The 25,253-nt window shown below is 42.5% G+C and overlaps 2 protein-coding genes across 3 annotated transcripts in view; both read left to right on the forward strand.

The window, feature by feature from the left end:
* Positions 1 to 1,968: 1,968 nt before the first annotated feature.
* LOC310840475 (cytochrome P450 2K6-like) lies at positions 1,969 to 18,203 on the forward strand. Its single transcript, XM_083730506.1, has 9 exons — positions 1,969 to 2,189; positions 6,252 to 6,414; positions 7,148 to 7,297; positions 7,471 to 7,631; positions 8,165 to 8,338; positions 10,694 to 10,841; positions 16,378 to 16,562; positions 16,901 to 17,042; positions 17,769 to 18,203. Exons 1-9 carry the CDS (start codon positions 2,007 to 2,009, stop codon positions 17,954 to 17,956), a joined length of 1,494 nt encoding a protein of 497 aa, XP_083586632.1. The 5' UTR covers positions 1,969 to 2,006; the 3' UTR covers positions 17,957 to 18,203.
* Positions 18,204 to 20,557: 2,354 nt separating this feature from the next.
* LOC310840468 (cytochrome P450 2K6-like) overlaps positions 20,558 to 25,253 on the forward strand; it is a 37,596-nt gene continuing 32,900 nt past the window's right edge. For both annotated transcript variants that reach the window (XM_083730493.1, XM_083730494.1), the window contains exon 1: positions 20,558 to 20,813. In XM_083730493.1, the coding sequence (XP_083586619.1) occupies positions 20,631 to 20,813 (183 nt within the window). In that variant the 5' untranslated portion in view covers positions 20,558 to 20,630. The remainder of the gene's footprint in view (positions 20,814 to 25,253) is intronic.

The raw sequence follows: 25,253 nt of genomic DNA on the forward strand, positions 1-25,253 counted from the left end.
AGAACCTCCCGAGTATCGATCAGTCGATCCCGATCAACCTGTTGGTTATCCCTGGAATAAAACAACCATCTTCCATCTTCTCTCTGTATCTGAATGAACTTTCTCTGAGAGTCTGGATTAGCTTAAGGCTTCCCTCATCAATTGAATTCTGACTGGTCATATGAAAAATGAAAATGGTGGAAATGTGTCAAATTCAAAATCGAAACTTCAATCTCCACAAGAGGAAAAACTCAAAACCTTCTCCGCCTAGCTTCTGCTCTTAGAGGGAAGAGGGAGCTAATCCCTTTTACATTGGAGTCAGTGGAAGTCACCATGGTCTCACCAGGAAATAGAAAAAAATTCTCTCCTAAGAAAATCCAGCCACACCAACTATAATACTTTGAATTTTGTTTTCACTGGGCCCCATAACCTTTGTAGGAATGGATTTAGGCAGTATGAGAGGATGTACTGCCTAGTTATTATCCTTCCTTGCTCATATTGTTGCATGTCATATGCTCTAATGCCACCATGTTGAACAGTTTCAAGATGGAAATGAAAAAAAAACTATTCTAAAAAGAAAAATAGACTCCCAAGTCTACGCCTGTCAGGGCCACTGGTAAAGTGGCAAAGCTCCCCCCTTCCCCCGGCTCACTGTAGGCTTGGGAGTCATGGGCGGGCCCCATAAACTTTGTAAGAATGGATTTAGGCTCTATGAGAATATGTAAAGTTTAGTTATTGTCCTTCCCTGTTCACATTGTTGCATGTCATATGCTCTAATGTATACAAAGATATACCCTAATGCCACCATGTTAAACAGTTTCAAGATGGAAATGAATAAAAACTATGCTAAAAAGAAAAATATGTGTGAGTGTTTCAATGGGAGAATGTTCAGGAAATACAGGACCATTTCAAAGTAAATGCTGTCGTACCTGATTTAAGTTGAATAATTTCATCTGCAAATGATTTCACAATGCTGCTCTCTACTGATAACCCTGAGTTATGAGTTCACCATGTTCAAGAGCATTGTAATCTGTTCCTGAAAGCATTCGTTTGTGGAAGTGGGCACCACTCACTTGAGTAAACATTAAACTGTAAGGCATATCATCCAATGTACAGCTTTGAATAGTTGTGGAGAAGAAGAAAAATTGGAAGGATGGCTTAATGATTCGCTAGAGACATTACATAACATAATATATGGATAGTTCATTGCAGTTGGTAGACACTGCTGTTGACCAAACTGCTCTGTAGCTTTGTTGTTTTTGTAGAAGTCTTTTAAACCGTCTCGGCCTTTGGGTTGCCAGGTTTTTATCTGGAGGTTTCTGCTTTTTTTCTGTTTGGCTCCAGAGGCCTCCAAGCCTTGAAGCTCTACTCAGCTATCGGTGGGATGCTCCCAGTCCCAGCGGGGTCGAGGCCACTGGGAGGCAGCTTGGGGCTCTTCATGGCCTCCTTGGTTGTCGCGTTGGGCACCCCTGGTTACCCCCCAATCATGGTGCTGATGGCGGTGCAGGTACCATCCAGACAATGCCATTGTGCTTGTGGTCCTCAGAAGCTCCATGCTGACCTTAGCGCTTGCCTCACCATACTGGTGCACTTTGTAACATCCATCCCTGAATGCAGTTCAATGATTACTCCAAAGAATTTCAGAATGCTGCCCTTTACACCCATTATAACAGATTAATTTATACATAATCTGGGTGACATGTCTGCAGCCAGGTTCAAGAGAATTTGAATCTGTTCTGGGAGGCAACAGTTTTTTGGAAGTAAGCACCACTCACTTGAGTAAACATTAAACTGAAAGGTAAATCATCCCATGTACAGAATTTAATAGTTGTGGAGAAGAAGAAAAAAATCAGAGGGGCAAATCAGAACACATTTCCATTTTACTGGATGGTTTAATAATTTGCTAAAGACAGTACCTAGCATAATATATATGTTGCTCACTGCAGTTGCAAGACATTGTTCTTGACCAAATTGCACTGTACCTTTCATTATAACCACTACCCCAAATAATTGCTTGCAAAAACGAAATGGATTGGACAGAGCCGATTCCAGCATTGTTCCTCTTTATCCTTATGGTTTACTTTGTTTCGAAACTGGGCACTTTTGGGAAAAAGAGCTCCCAAAATCTTCCACCAGGACCGAGGCCTTTACCTCTCATTGGGAATCTCCACATCATGGATCTCAAGAGACCTCACAGAACCATGTTAAAGGTAAAGATTCCAGTTCTTCCCATGGCAAGGCTGAAGGGTACTGGGGCAGCCCAGTCAGATGAGCGGGATAGAAAATTACTACTACTACTACTACATTTTACATTACATTCTGTTCTTTTAGAGCCTATAAATCTCACCTTCCCTTTGTGTGCTACAGAACCGCCTCTTATCTTTCCCAATAATAGGACCTAGTTGCATTTTATAATTGGTAATTTGAACAAGGTGTTTGGTGTCGAATCCCGTTTGACTCTGCCTCTATTTTCTTTTTCTTTTTTTTTAAATGATATTTATTAAGTTTTCAATAAACACATATAAACACAAATACAAGCAACAATAAAAACATACCAACAAACAAACAAACAAAAACAAAAACAAGTATACTTTCAAACCTTATTTTCTAAACCTAATTTCACCGACCTCCTCACACCTCCCCCTTCTGTATTCCGATCTCATTTATCTTATCAGCAAATCCATTCCCATATTTCCATATATTTCTTTTTAATTTATTCTATTCTTTTTCCGTAGTCAATACCCCTGCAAACCACTAATTTTTAAACCCATATCTTTTTAGCCTTCATTAATTTTATAATATTTATTAAGATAGTCTTTAAACTTCTTCCAATCTTCTTCCACAGTCTCTCTATCCTGGTCTCGGATTCTGCCAGTCATCTCTGCCAGTCCCATGTAGTCTATCATCTTCATCTGCCATTCTTCCAGAGTGGGTAGATCTTGTGTCTTCCAATACTTTGCGATGAGTATCCTTGCTGCAGTTGTAGCATACATAAAAAAAGTTCTATCCTTCTTTAACACCACATGGCTTACCATACCCAGGAGAAAGGCCTCTGGTTTTTTCAGGAAAGTATATTTAAATACTTTTTTCATTTCATTATATATCATTTCCCAGAAAACCTTGATCCTTGGGACTCTGCCTCTATTTTCAAAGATGCAAAAGTGCCAATGCAAACCTTGCCTAGCCCAGCCTCCTCCTTCAGCCTATCTTTCTAAACAAGATTTGAGAGGTGCCATTAAAGGTATAATCACTTTTATCCTTACAACTGCCTACTTTGTTCTGGTTTTCTGATTATTCCTAGCAAACATTTGTGCTGCCGCAACTGAACAATAATAATAATTTAATAATAACTTATTATTTATACCCCACGCATCTGGCTGGGTTTCCCCGGCCACTCTGGATGGCTCCCAACAGATTAGGAACATGATCAAACATGATCAAACACCAAACTTTAAAACTTACTTCAAAATTCAGATAGTTGTTTATTTCCTTGACATCTGATGGGAGGGCATTCCACAGGGTGGGCATCATTACCAAGAAGGCCCTCTGCCTGGTTCCCTGTAACCTCACTTCTCGCAGTGAGGGAACCGCTAGAAGACCCTCAGAGCTGGATCTCAGTGTCCGGGCTCAATGATGGGGGTGGTGACGCTCCTTCAGGTATACTGGGCCGGGGCCATTTAGGGCTTTGAAGGTCACCACCAACACTTTGAATTGCGCTTAAAAATGTACTGGTAGCCAATAATGGTCTTTACGGGCCGGTGTTATATGGTCTCGGCAGCCACTCCCAGTAACCAGTCTAGCTGCTGCATTCTGGATTAGTTGCAGTTTCTGGGTCACCTTCAAATGTAGCCCCACGTAGAGCGTATTGCAGTAGTCCAAGCTGGAGATAACTAGAGCATGCGCCGCTCTGGCGAGACAGTCTGCGGGAAGTCTGCGGGCGGGTAGGGTCTCAGCCTGTGTACCAGATGGAGCTAGTAGACAGCTGCCCTGGACAAAGAATTGACCTGTGCCTTCATGGGCAGCTGTGAGTCCAAAATTACTCCAAGGCTGCACACCTGTTCCTTCCAGGGCACAGTTACCCCATTCAGGACGAGGGAGTCCTCCACACCTGCCCACCCCCTGTCCCCGCAAAACAGTACTTCTGTCTTGTCAGGATTCAGCCTCAATTAAGCCACCATCTACCTCCAACCGCCTCCTGACACTCACACAGGACAATCACTGTTCTGTTTTAAAAGAGAGGTAGAGCTGGTTATCATCCGCATACTGATGAAGACGTAGCCCAAACCTCCTGATGATCCCTCCCAGCAGCTTCATGTTGATGTTGAAAATAATGGAGGAGAGGATCCCACAAGTGAGAGAACAGGGGCATGAACAGTTATCTCCCAACACCACTTTCTGGACACGGTCCAGGAGGAAGGAGCAAAACCACTGTATAGCAAAAACAAAAAAAAAATCCTTCCAGTAGCACCTTAAAGACCAACTAAGTTAGTTCTTGGTATGAGCTTTCGTGTGCATGCACACTTCTTCAGATACACTGAAACAGAAGTTTCCAGACCCTTCTATATAGTGAGAAGGTGGGGAGGGGTATTACTCAGAAGGGTGGTGGGAATGGGTGATTGGCAGATAGCTGTGATGAGATTCAGTGGGATACGTGGATTGCAGAGGGTTCTTAATTCTAAGACCCTTGGGTATAATGTCCAGGTTCTTGCATTTAGTAAGAAAGAAGATATCAGTCTGTACCTGTGCAAGTTTTTTGGTGAGGTTGATGGACTTCCATTTCATGCGGCTCAATGTGGTGCCTTCCATAGTTCCAGTTACAGATAGGTAGCCGTATTGGTCTGCCATAGTCAAAACAAAAAAAATTCCTTCCAGTAGCAAGACTGTATAGCAGTCTTTCCAACTCCCAGCCCCTCTATTCCAGTAGAAAGACTGTATAGCAGTCTTTCCAACTCCCAGCCCCTCTAGAGGGTCCAGAAGGATGTCATGGTCAATGGTATCAAAGGCCACTGAGAGATCCAGCAGAAATAGGAAACAGCTTTCACCTTTGTCCTTAGCTGGCCGGAGATCGCTGGCCCACAGTTTCAGTCCCATGATGAGGCCTGAATCCAAATTGGAAGGGATCCAAATGGTCTGCATCCTCCAGGCGTGCCTGGAGTTGTTCAGCAACCACCCGCTCAATCACCTTGCCAAAGAATGGAAGATTTGAGACTGGGTAATAGTTCAACATATTAGCTAGGTGCAAAGATTTATTTTTTAATAAGTGGCTTTATAACCACCACTTTCAGCGGGTTTGGGAAGGCTCTTTAACAGGGTGTAATGGTTGTAAGGGGTTACTTGTGTGTAAGTTGCCTGCTAGTTGTGTCCAATTGCCTGATTCACCATGCCTTGACTGACAGCCCACACTCCGTGGCCGGTCAGTCGCTTGCAGAATCTGTCAGTGGGCGTTTCTTGAACCTTTTCCAGCATAAGAGCTGTTTGACCCCAAGTCTCCTCCTATTTTCCCTGCGCGGAACTCGTCTGCACAAGTAAGGGGAAGGCAGGGGTGTGCCAGCGCTCTCTCCACTAGTCTCTGATGCAGGGTCTTGGAGACCAGTCTCCAATTCCTCCATCTCCCTCCCTTCTCTACTGGTGTTGCGCTGAATTCCTTCCCCCCTGCTGGTCCCCTCTCCGGCGTAGCTCTGGAGCCCTGCCTCCGCCTCTCGCTCTGATGTCAGTTCCCTGACACAGGGTGAAGCATGCACCACCCCGCAGAGCTTTTATGAGCCAGAATGGGCAAGGATGAAGAAGACAGGTGGTCAGTTGCACTTGTCCAAGCAGCCTATCCACATCCTTGGAGGTAACAGTTTGGAATTGATCCCACGAAACTTGACTAGACATCCCATGCAACTTGACTCTAGCACTCTCCCGCCCTGGCCCTGCTCCCAAGGTGGAGTCTACTGAACTGGGTGAAAAGGCTGAGCTGCTGTATCATGAGTCCAGCAACTGTTGCTGCTACAGCTATTAGTAGCAAATGTCTCGAAGAGGATAGTGGCATAGACAATGCTCCTTTACTTTATCATTATGTTATTTGGATTCTGTTCTTGAAAAAAACTGATAACAGTCTAACAGTCAAACTGTGCTACTAGATTCTGTGGATTGTATAAAAGAGCCTTTACTCTCAGGTAAATGTGCAAGCTAATGCAGTCTTGGTTCTGTGAGAGATGATTTACATTAATATATTCTTTGGGTATGCCAAAACTCTCTTTCTCACTTTTTCTTCTGTTGAATTCCAGTTGTCCAAGCAATATGGCCCTGTCTTCAGCATCCAAATGGGACCCCGGAAAATTGTGGTGTTGACAGGATATGAGACAGTAAAGGAGGCTCTGGTTAATCAGGCGGACGCATTTGCAGACAGGCCTACCTTTGCATTATTTCAAGAGCTTGCACAAGGCTTTGGTGAGGCACCTCCCTTTCTACTGGAACTGGTAATGCCTGCAAACACACACTGCTCCCACCAGGTGAACACAACCTGTTCCCAAGAAATGGCTCGTAAGATGAGCGTTTGCAAAGCAAGTCAACGAAATCCATTATTTCCTGTGGGGGAAATCCTTGTGAATTCTTCAACCCACCTCAGTGCCATTGAAATTGACAGTGTATCTGTAGGCATTAGGCTGAGAATGTGTCACAAAAAGTGTCGCCTGTCAATTTCTACAGATCAAGCTAAAATGTTAAAAAGAGTAGACCAGACCAACTTTTTTTGGTGTTGACTTTCAGTGGCTCAGTGGGGCTCTGTTGAAGAAACAAAAATGGAGACCAGTTAAAGGAAACCTTTCACCTTCCCACCTTCTTCCCAACAGTCATATTGTAGAGCTGGGGGAGAATGGGGCAGGAGAATTGTGAATAATAGTCACATGGAAAAGTAATGCCACACACCAAGGGGAAACTGACCATTTTCCGGCATAGCCTACACAGAGAGGATAAATTAAAAAGGCATAATGTCTGCTCACCAAATACAAAGTAACAAGCTGAGTGCTGCTGTGACCACTGTCATGTCAAAGCTCAGAAGTCTGAGTCTGACTGAGAAAAAAGTGGGATCCACTCTCAGTTCCATGGAAGAAATGCAGAACATAATTTATTGATTCTTTGTTCAACGGCCATGCAAACATGAAACCTTTCCTCCCATTTTCAGGTGTAAGTCTGTCTAATGGTGAGAACTGGAAAGTGATGCGGCGGTTTGCTTTAAGCACATTACGGGACTACGGAATGGGAAAGAGGACCATAGAGGATAGAATTGTTGAGGAATGCAGTGTCCTGATAAAGAAATTTGAATCTTATGAAGGTGAGTTGGTGTTTTCCTCTGGTGTATAGCTATACTAGCATAGTTTAAAGGTGCCAAGACTATTGTGTTACATATACCTAACTTCTAGAAGCACAGATCCCAGGGTTCCCTGCAATTGGTCTGTTCCCGTAATGTGCAGAATATTTTTGTTTAACTGTCATATTTATGTATAGGAAACCCGTTTGAGACCGTCACAATTATGAATGCAGCTGTTTCCAATATTATAGTGGCCATACTACTAGACAAGCGATTTGATTATGAAGATCCCAAATACATAAGACTTCTGAAGTTGGTCAATGAAAATATCCGGCTTTTCGGAAGCTCTTCAGTCACGGTAATCTATTTTTTCCATTTAAAACAAACAAACACTTGATTATAATAACAGTGTATGCAAAGTGGGCAGGGCAACCTGTTTATTGTATATTGTTCAGGATTCACTACAAAACACAGAATGATATTGTGAGAAACCTGGTGATGATTCGAAATATTTAGAAAACTCACACGGCACAGTCATCCCGTAACTATAATAAAGTCTCTTTTACACAGACGTTTTCTGGCCTCACTGCCATCGGGACTCCAAGGACAAGGAAGAACAAGTGATAGTTGGTTCCATGATGGCTCAGAAGGGGCCTCCAAGGGCAGATCTCCCTCTCTGAAGGCGAACCTCCAGAGGAGACCCTTCATAGCCTATTATTCTGGGGTTGCACATAAATTACACTGCCCTGAGGTAGCCCACCCCCCATTCCAAATGTCATTCAATAGTTTTGTTTGTATTTGGGCAACCATGCTTTGAGAGACACAGTTGAGAGAATTGTACTGAGCTTTCCTAATGGTTTCTTCTTCTTTTTTCACATTTTATCCTTTCAGCTGTATAACATGTTTCCTGCTCTTGGTTTTCTTTTGGGGGCTTATAAGACTGTCATTCAAAACAGAGATGAGCTGTTTGCCTTCATAAATGCCACCTTCATCAAACACCTCAGAGATCTGGATGAAAATGACCAGAGGAGCTTTATTGACTCATTTCTTATCCAACAGCAAGAGGTAATGGAGTCTTTTAAGTTGGCCCAGAATAAGCGTTGCCATTTTCAATTCATGTTTTAAGGGCATATTCGCAAGTGAATGCATAAGTTGTAGTCAGGAAGTCTCACTTCAGAAGGGACCAACCTGGCATACTTCCTCCCCTTTCCCAATAGTCAGCCATTGTTAATGTGTTACCGGTACAGATGTTGCCTGTGTAAAAGCAAAGGTTGCATGCTCACCAGCATTTCTGAAAAAAATCCCCGATCAAGAAAACATAACAATGGGGGTATATAAAAGCTGTTGTGGAGCCCAAAGAGATTTATGGATTTATGTTAAAAGATGACTGCAGGTGACAGAGATTGGATTTAGAAAGCGAGATTCTAGTTAACAAATTGAAGGAAGAAAAAACCCCTCACCTCATAGGTTTGTAAAATGACTGGATGAAATTGCAAAAAAAGAGAGAGAAACCTTTCCTTTTAAAAAAAACCCCGAAGTGAAACATCACCAACTAGAAATGAGATTGGAATGTGGCACTAGGTATGATTTAATGAAGATATAATATGCAAATATTTATGGGCTATTTTACTGTTAAGATTTGTTGGAACCCTTGACAACTCATCATATTGAAACAGAGAAAGGCTGTTTTAGACACTTGATGAGAACAACAATTAAAGAGCTATATTTGGACTTTTTCAGTTGAATAAGGTGAACCCAAGAGGCCTGGGAGTAAAGATTGAAAAATATCATCTAGCAGAATGAAAAAAAGTGCTCAGTGTGGTGAAAATACTGAAAAACACCCCACTGCCTGTTGGTGCCATGCATCAACTATTGAATGAACAACTGGAAGAACTTAGAGTGGAGATGCATTAAATTGTTAATAATGGGGAGCTGCTGCTGAAAAGGCCAATTCTCATGTTGCCACTCTCCGTTGTTCTTGGAGAGGAGCTACAGGAAGAAGACTCAGATGGATCTGCAGGATCTTGGTTGATTTATATGGGGAGAGGTAGTCTTTGATGTATTGCAGTCCTCAGTTGGCAGTTGGACTAGGACTTAATTAATTTTAAGTATGCTCCTTATGTGAGGCAGGTTACTCCACAGTAGGGAAGCATTTGTTCTTTGGCAATAGGCCAGGCATTTATCCTTCTCCCTCTTAACCACCACAGTTAAGATTCTTCCCTTTTCTCCTTTCTCTCTTCACTCCTCTCTGTCTCCCAGCGGGACAGACAGCTATTACAACCAGCAACTCTATCGGTGTTACTCTTCCTGTTGGAAAGTGTGGCATAAGGGAGTTGCAATCACGAAAATATGGAGGGCACCACATTGTCTATCTCAGTTTAATGAAACAGTTCTAGATGAATATGTGGTTTTTCTGTGTCATTTTTTTCCATTTTAGACTATGAGTAAATACATTAAAGACTATGAGTAAGTACATTAAAGAAGTTCAACTGAGAACCATATATGTCAGCAGAAAACAACACTTTATGTTAACCTTTCAGATCTCCACAAGTGTTCACCAGAAATGCTGCCTTCCATGTATGCAGTCATAATACTGTTGCAGGTTTGTGGGGTCAGTCTGCATGATGCCTGAGCACGTTCCAACTTGTGGAGACCTTGTACCCAGTAAGGGTTAATTCTAATGGAGGAATCTATTGTTGAATCAGTCAGACAAGTTTCTTTGTGAGATGAGGGCCATATACTTGTTATCTAAATACTGCCACTAGTTCCTTTGTCTAAACAAAGGCTGTTGGCTGAGGAGTCAAGCACCACTATGAGTATCAAATAAGAAGGAGCAGGATTGCCAAGCTTCCCCGACCTCCTCTCTTAGCTGGTAGATGGAGACCAACAGCTGTGACTATGGAGAAGCAAGACATTTTGGGGTCTTGATGCTGAGCCCCTCTATCTTATGCTCAGGTTGAATATATAGTCATACCTCGGGATAAATACGCTTCAGGATAAGTATTTTCGGGTTGCGCTCCGCGGGAACCCGGAACTAACAGAGTGCATTACTTCCGGGTTTTGCCGCTCGAGCATGCGCAGACGGGCAAAATGACATCACACACATGCGCAGAAGCAGTGAAACACGACCAGCGCATGTGAAGACGCACAGTCGCATCTTATGTTCTGTTCAGGATGCGAACGGGGCTCCAGAACAGATCCCGTTCACATCCCGAGGTACCACTGTATGTTTAAATAAACCCTCTTTCATCATGATGGCATAGTCTGGAAACCTGGAATCTCTCACTGCTCAGCGACTGTGGTGATGTGCAATGATACTTTGGATCATCGGGTCCAGTCAGGTATTCATTTTTATTCATTTTGCACATGGAATTTTCTCACTCCATTCGTTTTAACCAGTTCATACTCTTTGCAACCCAGGAGGAGAAGAAGAACAAGACGAATGTATATTTCCACAACAAAAACTTAACAGTTATTGTGGCCAACTTATTTGCTGCTGGCACAGAGACCACTTCTACCACACTGCGCTGGGGACTGTTACTAATGATGAAACATCCTGAAATTCAGAGTGAGTGCTTTTCATTGGGTTGTCTCCGATTAGTCTGAGATAGCTTAATTCCAGATATATGTAACTATTAGAGAGAGAAAATATTTATAATTTTCATATCTATCTATCTCACAACAATTATTCAATCATAAGTTTAGCATTTCAACCTGAACTCCCTTCTCCCTCTTTCTGTGATTCTTTACGTTTTGTTTCATCTTCCTGTGTACTCCAAATTATCCCAACATATTCTTTTAGATATATATTCCCATATATATCCCATATATATTGAAACTGCAGGTTTTTACATTAATCCTGCCAATGTCTTAGTATGTTTACAGTTTGTTTGCTAATATTCAATAAAGCATTTCCATTCCTTTCTTTTTTTTAAAAAAAAGGTTATCTTGATATATTATTCTCATGGTACGTTTTGCCATTTCTGTGTAGTCCATTAACCTCTGTATCCTTTTTTCTCTTGTCAGGACCTCTTCTTCCTTCCATTTATTTATGGATAAATATATGGGCAAATAACATTCTTGCAGCTGTGGTTGCATACATAAATAAATTTATATATTGTAGTTCCGATCCCAAAATTTCCAAAAGAAAAACTTTTTTAAAACATCTTAAACATCTTTTTCAGTTCATTTTATATCATTTCCCAGTAAGCTTTAACCTTATTATTAGACCACCACATATCAAAAAGGTACTTTCTTTCTCTTTACGTTTCCAGCACATATTCAAGTTGGATTTATACATTTGAGCCAATCTATTAGGTGTTAGAGGGACGCAGGTGGCGCTGTGGGTTAAAGCCTCAGCGCCTAGGACTTGCCAATTGAAAGGTCGGCGGTTCGAATCCCTGCGGCGGGGTGCGCTCCCGCTGCTCGGTCCCAGCGCCTGCCAACCTAGCAGTTCGAAAGCACCCCCGGGTGCAAGTAGATAAATAGGGACCGCTTACCCGTGTGCGGCTCTGGCTCGCCAGAGCAGCGATGTCACGCTGGCCACGTGACCCGGAAGTGTCTCCGGACAGCGCTGGCCCCTGGCCTCTTGAGTGAGATGGGCGCACAACCCCAGAGTCTGTCAAGACTGGCCCGTACGGGCAGGGGTACCTTTACCTACCTTTACCTTTATTAGGTGTTAGATACCATTTATATAACATTTTCATATAGTTTTCTCTTAAACTATAACATTCTGTAAATTGTATATCTGTTCCCATGCATCCATTTCTATATTATTAATAACTATTGTCCAGAGTATCCTTGAAGATTTCACTTGTTCGTCCTTTGTCTCCCATTCCAATAACATCTTATACATTTTAGATATCACTTTAACATTACAGTTTAACAGGTCTCTTTCTAGTTGTGATGTTTGTTCCCCAACCCCCCGCTTCATATCCCTTTTAAAGACTTCATTCAAATGATGATATTGTAACTATGTTGGTAACATCTCTGATAAATCCTTAAATTGTTTTCATTTAAATTCTCCAAAGTGAAAGCCATAGTGGTGTTTTGGTCTCCAACAGGTTTTTATACTTATCCATACTCTATACATTTTTTTCTGATTATATAGTTTATAAAACCTTTATGTACTTTCACATTTTCATACCTCAAGTAAGCATGCCAACCAAAAATATTGTCATGACCTTCCAAATCAAAAATATGTGGATTCTTCAATAACAATCATTCCCTCAAACAGCATAGACAAGGTGATTCATAATAGAATCTCATATGCGGCAGGAAGAAACCTCCTCTCTCTTTCACATCTATCAATATTTTATATTTTATTCTCATTTTTTCTCTTGCCAGATATATTTATAAATATATTTTTGCCATTTGTTGAAACAATCTGTCTTGCTGGTAATAATTGAAATGTCCTATGACCTTTTAAAATGTGGTTTGGGGCTTTTATTGGGTTGTTGTTTTTATTTTGATTATGTATTTTGTGGTTTTATATTTGATTTTATTCTGTGAACCTCTGGATATAGGGCGGTATATAAATTCAATAAATAATAATAAGAAGCATAAACTAAAATAAAATCCTCAGTAATACATTTATTTTTTTGGTTGATACCCTACCCAGTAATGAAAGTTTCATTCTCCTCCACATTTGCAAATTTATTTTAATATCCTCCCAAGTTTTTAAATAATTATCCTTATACAATTTTATATTCTTTGCTCTTAACCACACATCCAAATATTTAATCTTCTTTTCATTCTTTAAGATGGATAAACTTTGTAATTTATTTTTACTCTCACCATTCAAATTTTTCACCAGGAGTTTGGTTTTATCTTATTAATTTTAAGACCTGCTATTTCTTAAAAAAAAAAAAAAAAAAAAACTCTTACAGTGCCTTCAGGGTTGACTCTATAGGTTCCTCAACAAATATCAGCACGTTATCTGCAAAAGCTTTTAATTTATATTATATTATTATTTATTTTTATTATATTATATATAATATATTTATATTGTTCCTTTATTTTCTTGGTTACATCTTATTCTTTGTGCCAAAACTTCTAAAACTGTTATAAACAATGAAGGTGACAGTGGGCAACCATGTCTATTTCCTTTAGTTATTTTACAATTCTCAGTCAATACATTACTTACTGATGGATCAGTATATATTGCCGTAACTCCTTTTTAAAAGTGTCTCCACAAACCATATATTCCAAAGCCTTAAAGATATAAATTCCCAGGAGACGTTGTCAAATGCTTTCTCACAGTCTAAAAACATTAAAGCTGCCCATTTTTCATTTCTCACTACTAAATATTCTATTACATCAATTATGTTTCTATTATTATCTTTCATTTGTCTTCCCAGCAAAAAATCAGCCTGATCCAGCCTTAATGGATTACCTCTTTTAATACAGTTTTCAACCCATTAGCTAATATGTCTGCAAACAGTTTATAATCGTTATTCAACAACGAAATAGGTCGATAGCTCTTAACCAGCTTTGGATCTCTATTTTGCTTATGAATCAAAGTTATGTATGCACTCTCCCGGGATTTGGGTAACTCTCCTACATTTCAAGTTATATTCAAAATATATTTTAAAGGTTGCATTCGGTAATCTTGTATCATCTGGCCTATGAGACCGCCCTTGAATCCCTGAGGCAAAGGACATTTCACATAGTGATCTTGATCTCATGCAATTTGTGGCCCAGTAGCCGCAGGAATCCAACATGAGTACACCATCCAGATAGCCTCATATCTTAGGAACCTGTCTGTGCCAACCTATCAGCATTTATTTACCAAAGCCAGACTAAATGTATTTCCATCGGAAGTGCTAAATCATGAGTAGGCAAACTAAGGCCCGGGGGCCGTATCTGGCCCAATCACCTTCTAAATCTGGCCCGCGGACAGTCCGGGAATCAGCGTGTTTTTACATGAGTGTCTTTTCATTTAAAATGCACCTCTGGGTTATTTGTGCGGCATAGGAATTCGTTCATTCCCCCCCAAAAAAATAGCCCAGCCCCCCACAAGGTCTGAGGGACAGTGGATTGGCCCCCTGCTCAAAATGTTTGCTGACCCCTGTGCTAAATGGTTGACTGAGCGGCATCCCTTATCAGAATAGGCTTTGTTTATGTTCTCAGGACATCGATTGCATCATGCATATCTTCCTGCGTTGTGGCAGTACGACCAACTGATCAAACCCCTACTGGCAAATCTGCTGGGAAAATCTGAAGCCTCCCATGCTAAATATCTTTTGGATGACAGGTCTAATGATATTACACTGGCCGTGGCAAAGTTTCTTTCGGAAGTTATAAGAAACAAAGATTATCATGCTAGAGACAAAACAAAATGACCCCCTCTGTTGCTCTTTCTTGTGTGGTTGACTGTCTTAACTGTATGTTTTTCTGAAATTGCTCTATGGCAAAGATTTATTATAATACAGTTTTAAACCTATTAGCTAATCTGTCTGCAAACAGTTTATAATTGTTATTCAACAATGAAATTGGTTAATAGCTCTTAACCAGCTTTGGATCTCTATTTTGATTATGAATCAAAGTTATGTTTGTACTCTTCCAGTATTTGGGTAACTCTCCTGTATTCAAAGTTATATTCATAATATCTTTTAAAGGTTGCATCAGGTAATCTTGTAATTTTTTAATAACATATTGCTGAAAGTCCATCAGGTCCACGCGCCTTCCCTAATTTTGCCTGTAAAATAGCTTGCTGTAATTCCATCATTTTGGTATCTTACGTAGTATGCTGTCTTCTAAATATTTACCCATTTCTTCTAAAACTGCTTTTGTTCATTTTTTAATACAGTGGTACCTCGGCTTACATACACTTCAGGTTACATACGCTTCAGGTTACAAACGAATTAAGTACTTAACCCAAGGTACTACTGTAATTGTTTTGGGTCCAGCTCAGGTTTTATACACATTGCAACTCCCCTCTTTGTTATATCAGAAGGTACAAAGTCCTTTCCATGCCTTTTATTTATTAAAATTCTTCTATGTTTCTTCACAATGTGTTTCTTGGAGGCATATAACATCCCAGTTTAACTTCTTTACATGTTCAATTTTCTTGGAGGCATATAACATCCAAGTTTAACTTCTTTACATGTTCAATTTTATTCATTTAGTCCTATTATTTAGCCTATTAACATTCCAAGTTAGGATTTTCAAAGCCATCTTGTTCCTTATTTATTTCTCCACCTCTGTTGAATCTTCCACCTTCCAGTTCAAATGCCCTTTCTCCAACTAATTCTTGCCCATATTTTCTCCAAAATTTATCTGGCTCTGTAGGATCCAGAAATCTTTGTTTTCTGCCTTTATATGTACAGTGGTACCTCAAGGTTGCTAACCTAGCAGTTCGAAAGCACCTCCGGGTGCAAGTAGATAAATAGGGACCGCTTACCAGTGGGAAGGTAAACGGCATTTCCGTATGCGGCTCTGGCTCGCCAGAGCAGCGATGTCACGCTGGCCACGTGACCCGGAAGTGTCTCCGGACAGCGCTGGCCCCTGGCCTCTTGAGTGAGATGGGCGCACAACCCCAGAGTCTGGCAAGACTGGCCCGTACGGGCAGGGGTACCTTTACCTTTACCTTTACCTCAAGGTTGCATATGCTTCAGTTTCATACACTTCAGGTTACAGACTCTACTAACCCAGAAATAGTACCTCGGGTTAAGAACTTTGCTTCAGGATGAGAACAGAAATTGTGCAGTGGTGGCGCAGCGGCAACAGGAGGCCCCATTAGCTAAAGTGGTGCTTCAGGTTAAGTACAGTTTCAGGTTAAGAACAGACCTCCAGAAAGAATTAAGTTCTTAACCCGAGGTACCACTGTAAATGCTACCGCTTCAGGATATTCCCAGCAGTGATATTTTAATAATTATCCTGGATGCATTTCTCTCCCTCAGTATATCAGGTTATTGATTAAAATGTTTGTCTTATTTAAAAATACCTTTGTCAAATTCTAGAGATTAAATTTGTGAGTCCGGGAAATTGGAGAACCAGTTTATGGCAGTTCTATGCTGCGGAGATTAATATTTTAAGAGGCCAAAGTCAAACAGATTATCTTAGCAGAAAAATGAATGCTTTCTTTTTTTGTTTCCCCCCAGTAAAGGTCCAAGAAGAAATTGCAAGGGTTGTTGGATCTTCTCAGCCAAGGATTGAACACCGAACAAAAATGCCTTATACGGATGCCGTGGTCCATGAGATCCAGAGATTTGCTGATATTGTCCCAACCAACTTGCCACATGCCACGGCTACAGATGTTACCCTTAATGGCTACTTCATTCCAAAGGTGATCCATTTCATTGAACTGCTGCCTACTATTTACAATATATTTTAAGGTTTCCTGGGAGTAAGCCCCTTGGACTTCAGTGTGGCTGACATCTGAGCACACTTGTATACGATTGCACTGTAAGCAAGCTCTTCAGCGTCATCTTCAACCGGTTAATCAGATCTCAATGGGAAGGAGCACAAGGCTGGAAAAGAAACCATTTCTGGTGGGAGATCATGGTTTATATGTTAAAGTTTTTCAAACGAAAGACATTTCTCAAGTGAACTAAAAATCTCATTTATCCTGCAGTCAGTATTTATTGTAGCTATTTTAAAATAGCTCTTGCTTTGCCTTTGCAGGGGACTCACATCATGCCATTGCTGTCCTCTGTGCTGCACGATGAATCTCAATGGGAGAAACCACATAAATTCTATCCAGAACATTTTCTTAATTCTGATGGAGAATTCATAAAGAGAGATGCTTTCATGCCTTTCTCCGCAGGTAACTCTTTTTTTACATTTGTATATACCTGCATAGTGTGTGCTTAGTCAATGGGATTTTTACATGCCACGAATGTAACCTATTGTGCAAAGGAAAGAATCACATCAGTTGCTGTGGCCATTTCTGCCACTAGATCTACCCACTGTTGGTGAGTCACCTCTGGAATGTTGCTCACCAGGGAATGTGGCCCTCAGACTGAAAAATCCCCACCCCAGTTTCCAGCATTGCAGGATGGCTCATATTGGGAGTTCTTAATTCTTTTAAGATGGGCACTGTGAGCTGTTATTTCATCTCTGCATTTCCGTCTGCTTTTAAGTATTTGGGATGTTATTAAAGGTAAAGGTCCAGTCGTGGCCAACTCTGGGGTTGCGGCGCTCATCTCGCTTTATTGGCCAAGGGAGCTGGCATACAGCTTCCAGGTCATGTGGCCAGCATGACTAAGCTGCTTCTGCCAAACCAGAGCAGCACACAGAAATGCCATTTACCTTCCCGCCAGAGTGGTACCTATTTATCTACTTGCACTTTGATGTGCTTTCAAACTGCTAGGTTGACAGGAGCAGGGACCAAGCAACGGGAGCTCACCCCGTCGCAGGGATTCGTACCGCCAGCCTTCTGATTGGCAAGTCCTAGGCTCTGTGGTTTAACCCACAGCGCCACCCACATCCCTTGGGATGTTATTAAGCAACTGCTAAACCCAGTTTCTCTGCTGCCTATGTTTCCTTACAGGTCGGAGAGCATGTTTAGGTGAGACTCTTGCCAAAACGGAGCTCTTCCTCTTCTTCACAAGTCTCCTTCAGAAATTCACCTTCCAGCTACCCCCTGGAACATCTCAGGAAGACCTGGACCTTACTCCTGCTATTGGGCTTACAACATCTCCCATGCCCCACCAGCTCTGCGCTCTGCCACGTTTCTAAGACTCACAAGCTCCTGGCTTGCTTAGCCTACCTGTGTGTGCAATGCAAGCCTTTCTTAAAACACCCTTGTTCAACAAGGGTATTTGGGTTGAATAGCCTACAGGTAGAATTGATTTGTGCTTTCTCACAAACCTTAAGTGTTCCCCTTTACCTGCCTTAATGCCAAATCCCGTGAAACTAGCATTGGAGCATCTCTTACTTAAAATCTGGCCCTGAGTTCTTATGACACTTGAGGCATAGAGATCAACCAACAAAGCTGGTTCATTTATTCCCATGTTAGCATTTACCTTCAAATATCTTGAAGCATCATATTCCCAGGTGGATGTGCTGAGAATTGTGACCAAGATGATAAAGTGTCTGGAAACCATGCCTTATGAGGAATGGTAGAGGAAGTTGGGTATGTTAACATTTGTGGCTGCAGTGTATTCTGATTCTGAACTGTATTTGTTGATGTCAGGCAATGGCTTTGTTTCCTCCAAGTTCTTTAAAAAATCTGTCATAATAGATCTGGCAACTGGGTTTGCTTCTGGAATCTCCATGCTGTCAATTAGTTCAGTGACTTTTTGCTTCTGGCTTAGAATTAAACAAACATCTTCCATCTTCTCCCTGTATCTGAATGAACTTTCTCTGGGACTCTGGGTAGCTTAAGGCTTCCCTCATCAATGGAATTCTGACTGGTCATATGAAAAATAAAAATGGCAGAAATATGTCAAAATCAAAATCAAAACTTCAATCTCCACAAGAGGAGAAACTCAATACCTTCTCTGCCTAGCTTCTGCTCTGAAAGGGAAGAGGGAGCTAATCCCTTTCACAACAGAGACAAGGGAAGTCACCATGGTCTCACCAGGAAATAGAAAAAATGTCTGGTTTGAATCTCTCTTAAGAAAATCCGGCCACACCCAATATAATACTTTGATTTTTGTCTTCACTGGGCCCCATAACCTTTATAGGAATGGATTTAGGCACTATGAGAGGATGTACAGTTTAGTTATTATCCTTCCTTGCTCATATTGTTGCATGTCATATGCTTTAATGTATACAAAGATATAACCTAATGCCACCATGTTAAACAGTTTCAAGATGAAGATGAATAGAAATTATGCTAAAAAGAAAAATATATGCGAGTGTTTCAATGGGTGAAAGTTCTGGAAATACCGGACACTTTCAAATTAATGCTGTCGGACCTGATTTAAGTTGAATAATTTAATCTGCAAATGATTTCACAATGCTGCTCTCTACTAATAATCCTGAGTTATGAGTTCGCCGTGTTCAAGAGCATTGTAATCTGTTCTGGAAAGCATTAGTTTCTGGAAGTAAGCACCACTCACTTGAGTAAACATTAAACTGAAAGGCATATCATCCAATGTACAGGTCTGAATTGTTGTGGAGAAGAAAAAAATCGGAGGGATGGCTTAATGATTCTTTAGAGACATTACATAACATAATATATGGGTGGCTCATTGCAGTTGGTAGACACTGCTGCTGACCAAACTGCTCTGTAGCTTTGTTGTTTTTGTAGAAGTCTTTTAGACCATGTCGGCCTTTGGCTTGCCAGGTTTTTATCTGGAGGTTTCTGCTTTTTTTCTGTTTGGCTCCAGAGGCCTCCAGGCCTGGTGTAGTGGTTAAGAGCAGTAGACTCGTAATCTGGGGAACCGGGTTTGCATCTCCGCTCCTCCACATGCAGTTGCTGGGTGACCTTGGGCCAGTCACACTTTTTTGAAGTTTCTCAGCCCCACTCACCTCACAGAGTGCTTGTTCTGGGGGAGGAAGGGAAAGGAGATTGTTAGCCGCTTTGAGTCTCCTTCGACTAATGATAAAGCGGGATATCAAATCCAAACTCTTCTTCTTCTTCTTCTCAGCTATCGTTGGGATGCTCCCAGTCCCAGCCGGGTCGAGGCCACTGGGAGGGGGCTTGGGGCTCTTCACGGCCTCCTCAGTTGTCACGTTGGGCACCCCTGGTTACCCCCCAAACATGGTGGCAGCAGTGGCCGGCTTGGCAGTGCAGGCACCATCCAGGCAGCGCCATTAGTGCTTGCGGTCCTCAGAAGCTCCATGCTGCTTTGGCGCTTGCCATCTTGCCTCACCGGAAGTCCATACTGGTGCACTTTGTAACAACCATCCCTGAATGCAGTTCAATGATTACTCCAAAGAATTTCACAATGCTGCCCTTTACTCCCATTATAATAGATTGATTTTACAGCTAATCCTGAGTGACAGGTCTGCAGCCAGATTCAAGAGAGCTTGAATTTGTTCTGGAAAGGATTAGTTTGTGGAAGTTGGCAGTACCCCCTTGAGTAAACATTAAACTGAAAAGCAAAACATCCAATATACAGCTTTGAGTAATTTTGGAGAAGAAGAAGGGACAAAGCAGGACACTTTCCATTTTACTGGGTGGTTTAATGACTCGCTCGAGACAGTACCTAGCATAATATATATGCTGCTCACTGCAGTTGCAAGACATTGTCCTTGACCAAACTACCCTGTAGCTTTCATTATAACCACTGAATAGTTGTGGAGAAGAAAAAAATCGGAGGGATGGCTTAATGATTAGCTCGAGACAGTACCTAGCATAATATATATGCTGCTCAATGCAGTTGCAAGACATTGTCCTCGACCAAAATGCACTGTGGCTTTCATTATAACCACTGCAAAAAAAATTGCTTGCTGAAACGAAATGGATTGGACGGAGCTGATTCCAGCATTGTTCCTCTTTATCCTTATGATTTCCTTTGTTTTGAAACTGGGCACTTTCTGGAACAAGAGCTCCCAAAATCTTCCACCAGGGCCGAGGCCTTTACCACTCATTGGGAATCTCCACATCATGGATCTCAAGAGGCCTCACAGAACCATGTTAAAGGTAAAGCTTCCGGTTCTTCCCATGCCAAAGCTAAAGGGTACTGGGGCAGCCCAGCCAGATGAGCAGTGTAATAATAATAATAATAATAATAATAATAATAATAATAATAATAATAATAATAATACATTTTGTTCTTTTACAGCCTATAAATCTCATCTTTCCTTTGTGTGCAATATAACCTTCTCTTATTTTTCCCAATAACTAGTCATAGAACCTAGTTGTAATTTATAACAGGTAATTTGAACAAGGTGTCTGGGGATGTCTGGTGTTGAATCCATTTTCAAGGATGTAAAAGTGCTAGTACAAACCTTGCCTAGCCCAGCCTCTTCCTTGAACCTATCTTTCTAAATTAGATTTGAGAGGTGCCATTAAAGGTATAATCACTTTTATCCTTAAAGGTAACGGGACCCCTGACCATAAGGTCCAGTCGTGGCTGACTCTGGGGTTGCGGCGCTCATCTCGCTTTATTGGCCAAGGGAGCCGGCATACAGCTTCCGGGTCATGTGGCCAGCATGACTAAGCCGCTTCTGGCAAACCAGAGCAGCGCACGGAAATGCCGTTTACCTTCCCGCCGGAGCGGTACCTATTTATCAACTTGGCAGGAGCAGGGACCAAGCAACGGGAGCTCACTCCGTCGTGGGAATTCGAACCGCCGACTTTCTGATCGGCAAGTCCTAGGCTCTGTGGTTTAACCCACAGCGCCACCTGCGCTATCCTTACAACTGCCTATTTTTTCTGGTTTTCTAAGTATTCCTAGCAAATATTTGTGCTGCTGCAACTGCATAATAATATTGACTGTTTGGCTCCGAAGCGCCCTCTCCGATTGCATGGAGCCCGGAGAGCCCCGTGGTTTTCCATGGATCTGAGGGCAATGAAACAATCGTTGAGACGGCTAGAGCGCCGGTGGCGGATAACTCATTCCGAATCTGACCGGACACAGGTTAGAGCTCAACATCGAGCCTACCAAGTCGCGATAGCGACGGCGAAGAAGACTTTCTTCACCGCCTCTATTGCATCTGCAGAAAACAGCAGCAGGAGACTCTTTCAGGTGGTTCACAATTTAGCGGAACCACCTGTAACATCGGGGCCCAGTACGGGCCACATGTTCTCCTGCAATGATTTTGCAAATTTTTTTGCAGATAAAATCGCTCAGATTCGGGAAGAAGTAGACTCCACCGTGGGAGCAGGGCCGGGGCGGGAGAGTGCTAGAGTCCTGTCTGGTCAAGTTGTGTGGGATCAATTCCAATCTGTTACCTCCGAGGATGTGGACAGGCTGCTTGGACGAGTGAAGCCAACCACCTGTCTCCTGGATCCTTGCCCATCCTGGCTTATAAAAGCTAGCCGGGAAGGACTGGGCGATGGGCTTCGTGGGGTGGTGAATGCTTCCCTCCGTGAGGGAGCCTTCCCAGACCCGCTGAAAGAGGCGGTTATTAAACCGCTTCTTAAAAAACCATCTTTAGATGCGGCCACGATGGCCAATTATCGCCCAGTCTCAAACCTTCCATTCTTGGGCAAGGTGATTGAGCGAGTGGTTGCTGAACAACTCCAGGCACGCCTGGAAGAAGCGGACCATTTGGATCCCTTCCAGTCGGGATTCAGGCCTCATCATGGGACTGAAACTGCCTTGGTCGCACTGGTTGATGATCTCCGGCGGGCTAGGGACAAAGGTGAGAGCTGTTTCCTAGTTCTGCTGGATCTCTCAGCGGCGTTTGATACCATCGACCACGACATCCTTCTGGACCGTCTTGAGGGACTGGGAGCTGGGGGCACTGTCATACAGTGGTTCCGCTCCTTCCTCCTGGGCCGTGTTCAGAAAGTGGTGGGGGGGATGAGTGTTCAGACCCCTGGGCTCTCACTTGTGGGGTGCCCCAGGGTTCTGTCCTCTCCCCCATGCTTTTCAACATTTACATGCAGCCTCTGGGAGAGATCATCAGGAGGTTTGGGCTGGGTGTTCATCAGTATGCAGATGATACCCAGCTCTACCTCTCTTTTAAATCAGAACCAGTGAAGGCGGTGAAGGTCCTGTGTGAGTGTCTGGAAGCGGTTGGAGGATGGATGGCGGCTAACAGATTGAGGTTGAATCCTGACAAGACAGAAGTACTGTTTTTGGGGGACAGGAGGCGGGCAGGTGTGGAGGATTCCCTGGTCCTGAATGGGGTAACTGTGCCCCTGAAGGACCAGGTGCGCAGCCTGGGAGTCATTTTGGACTCACAGCTGTCCATGGAGGCACAGGTCAAATCTGTATCCAGGGCAGCTGTTTACCAGCTCCATCTGGTACGTAGGCTAAGACCCTATCTGCCTGCAGACTGTCTCGCCAGAGTGGTACATGCTCTGGTTATCTCCCGCTTGGACTACTGCAATGCGCTCTACGTGGGGCTACCTTTGAAGGTGACCCGGAAACTACAACTAATCCAGAATGCGGCAGCTAGACTGGTGACTGGGAGCGGCCGCCGAGACCATATAACACTGGTCTTGAAAGACCTACATTGGCTCCCAGTACGTTTCCGAGCACAGTGTTGGTGCTGACCTTTAAAGCCCTAAATGGCCTCGGTCCAGTATATCTGAAGGAGCGTCTCCTCCCCCATCGTTCTGCCCAGACACTGAGGTCCAGCTCCGAGGGCCTTCTGGCGGTTCCCTCACTGCGAGAAGCCAAGTTACAGGGAACCAGGCAGAGGGCCTTCTCGGTAGTGGTGCCCGCCCTGTGGAATGCCCTCCCATCAGATGTCAAAGCGATAAACAACTACCTGACATTCAGAAGACATCTGAAGGCAGCCCTGTTCAGGGAAGTTTTTAATATGTGACATTTTAGTGTATTTCTCATCTCTGTTGGAAGCCGCCCAGAGTGGCTGGGGAAACCCAGCCAGATGGGCGGGGTACAAATAATAAATTATTATTATTATTATTATTATTATTATTATTATTATTATTATTTATACCCCGCCCATCTGGCTGGGTTACCCTGGCTACTCTGGGTGGCTCCCAACAGATTAATAACATGATAAAACATTAAACATTAAAAACTTCCCTTAAAAGGACTGCCTTCATGTGTCTTGTAAAAGTCAGATAGTTGTTTATTTCCTAGACATATGATGGGAGGGTGTTCCACAGTGTGGGCACCACTACCGAGAAGGACCTCTGCCTGGTTCCCTATAACCTCACTTCATGCATTGAGAGAACTACCAGAAGGCCCTCGAAGCTGGACCTCAGTGTCTCGGCTGATTGATGGGTTGGAGACGCTCCTTCAGGTATACTGGGCCGAGGCCATTTAGGTCTTTAAAGGTCAGCACCAACACTTTGAATTGTGCTCGGTAATGTACCCGGAGCCAACAGTGGCATAGCAAGGTCAGGTGATACCCAGTGTGGGTTTATTGTCACCCCCCCCCACACACACACCCCTTGACATATATACAGTGGTACCTGGTGGCACTGTGGGTTAAATCACAGAGCCTAGGACTTGTTGATCAGAAGGTCGGCGGTTCGAATCCCCACGATGGGGTGAGCTCCTGTTGCTTGGTCCCTGCTCCTGCCAACCTAGCAGTTTGAAAGCACTTCAAAGTACAAGTAGATAAATAGCTACCGCTCTGGAGGGAAGGTAAACGGCATTTCCGTGTGCTGCTCTGGTTCACCAGAAGTGGCTTAGTCATGCTGGTCACATGACCCGGAAATTGTACGCCAGCTTCCTCGGCCAATAAAGTGAGATGAGCGCCACAACCCCAGAGTTGGTCAGGACTGGACCTAATGGTCAGGGGTCCCTTTACCTTTACCTTTACCTTTACCTCAGGTTAAGAACTTAATTCGTTTGAATACCTGACGGCCAGGAATGATAAACAAGTGATGTTAATGTTTGTAGATGCAGAAAAGGCCTTTGATAATATATCTTGGGAATTTATGATAAAGAATATTGAATTAATGGGCATTGGACAATTGTTTATAAAAGCTATAAAAGCTATATATTCTGATCAAAAAGCAAAATTGATAGTAAATAATATAATAACTGAAAATATTGAAATTACAAAAGGTACAAAACAAGGGTGTCCGCTCTCACCACTATTATTCATATCGGTACTGGAAGAGAAAATGAGAAAATAAAAGGAATTTCAGTTGGCCAGAAAGAACATAAAGTGAAAGTCTTTGCAGACGACTTGGTACTAACTATAGAGGAACCATTAAATAATGCCAAGGAAGTTATTAAAGAAATAGAACAATCTGGACACATAGCAGGATTTAAATTAAACAAAAGCAAGACTAAAATATTAGTTAAAAATATGAAACAAGACTTGGTTGATATGTTGCAGCAGGAAATCGGTATAGAAGTAGTCAAAAAAGTTAAGTATTTAGGAATTTGGTTAACCACAATGAACATAGATTTATTTCAAAATAAATCATCCAAGCATGCCTGGAGTTGTTCAGCAACCACCCACTCAATCACCTTGTCCAAGG

Source organism: Podarcis gaigeae, assembly GCF_964106915.1.
Source record: "Podarcis gaigeae genome assembly, chromosome: 3".
Lineage (NCBI taxonomy): Eukaryota > Metazoa > Chordata > Lepidosauria > Squamata > Lacertidae > Podarcis > Podarcis gaigeae.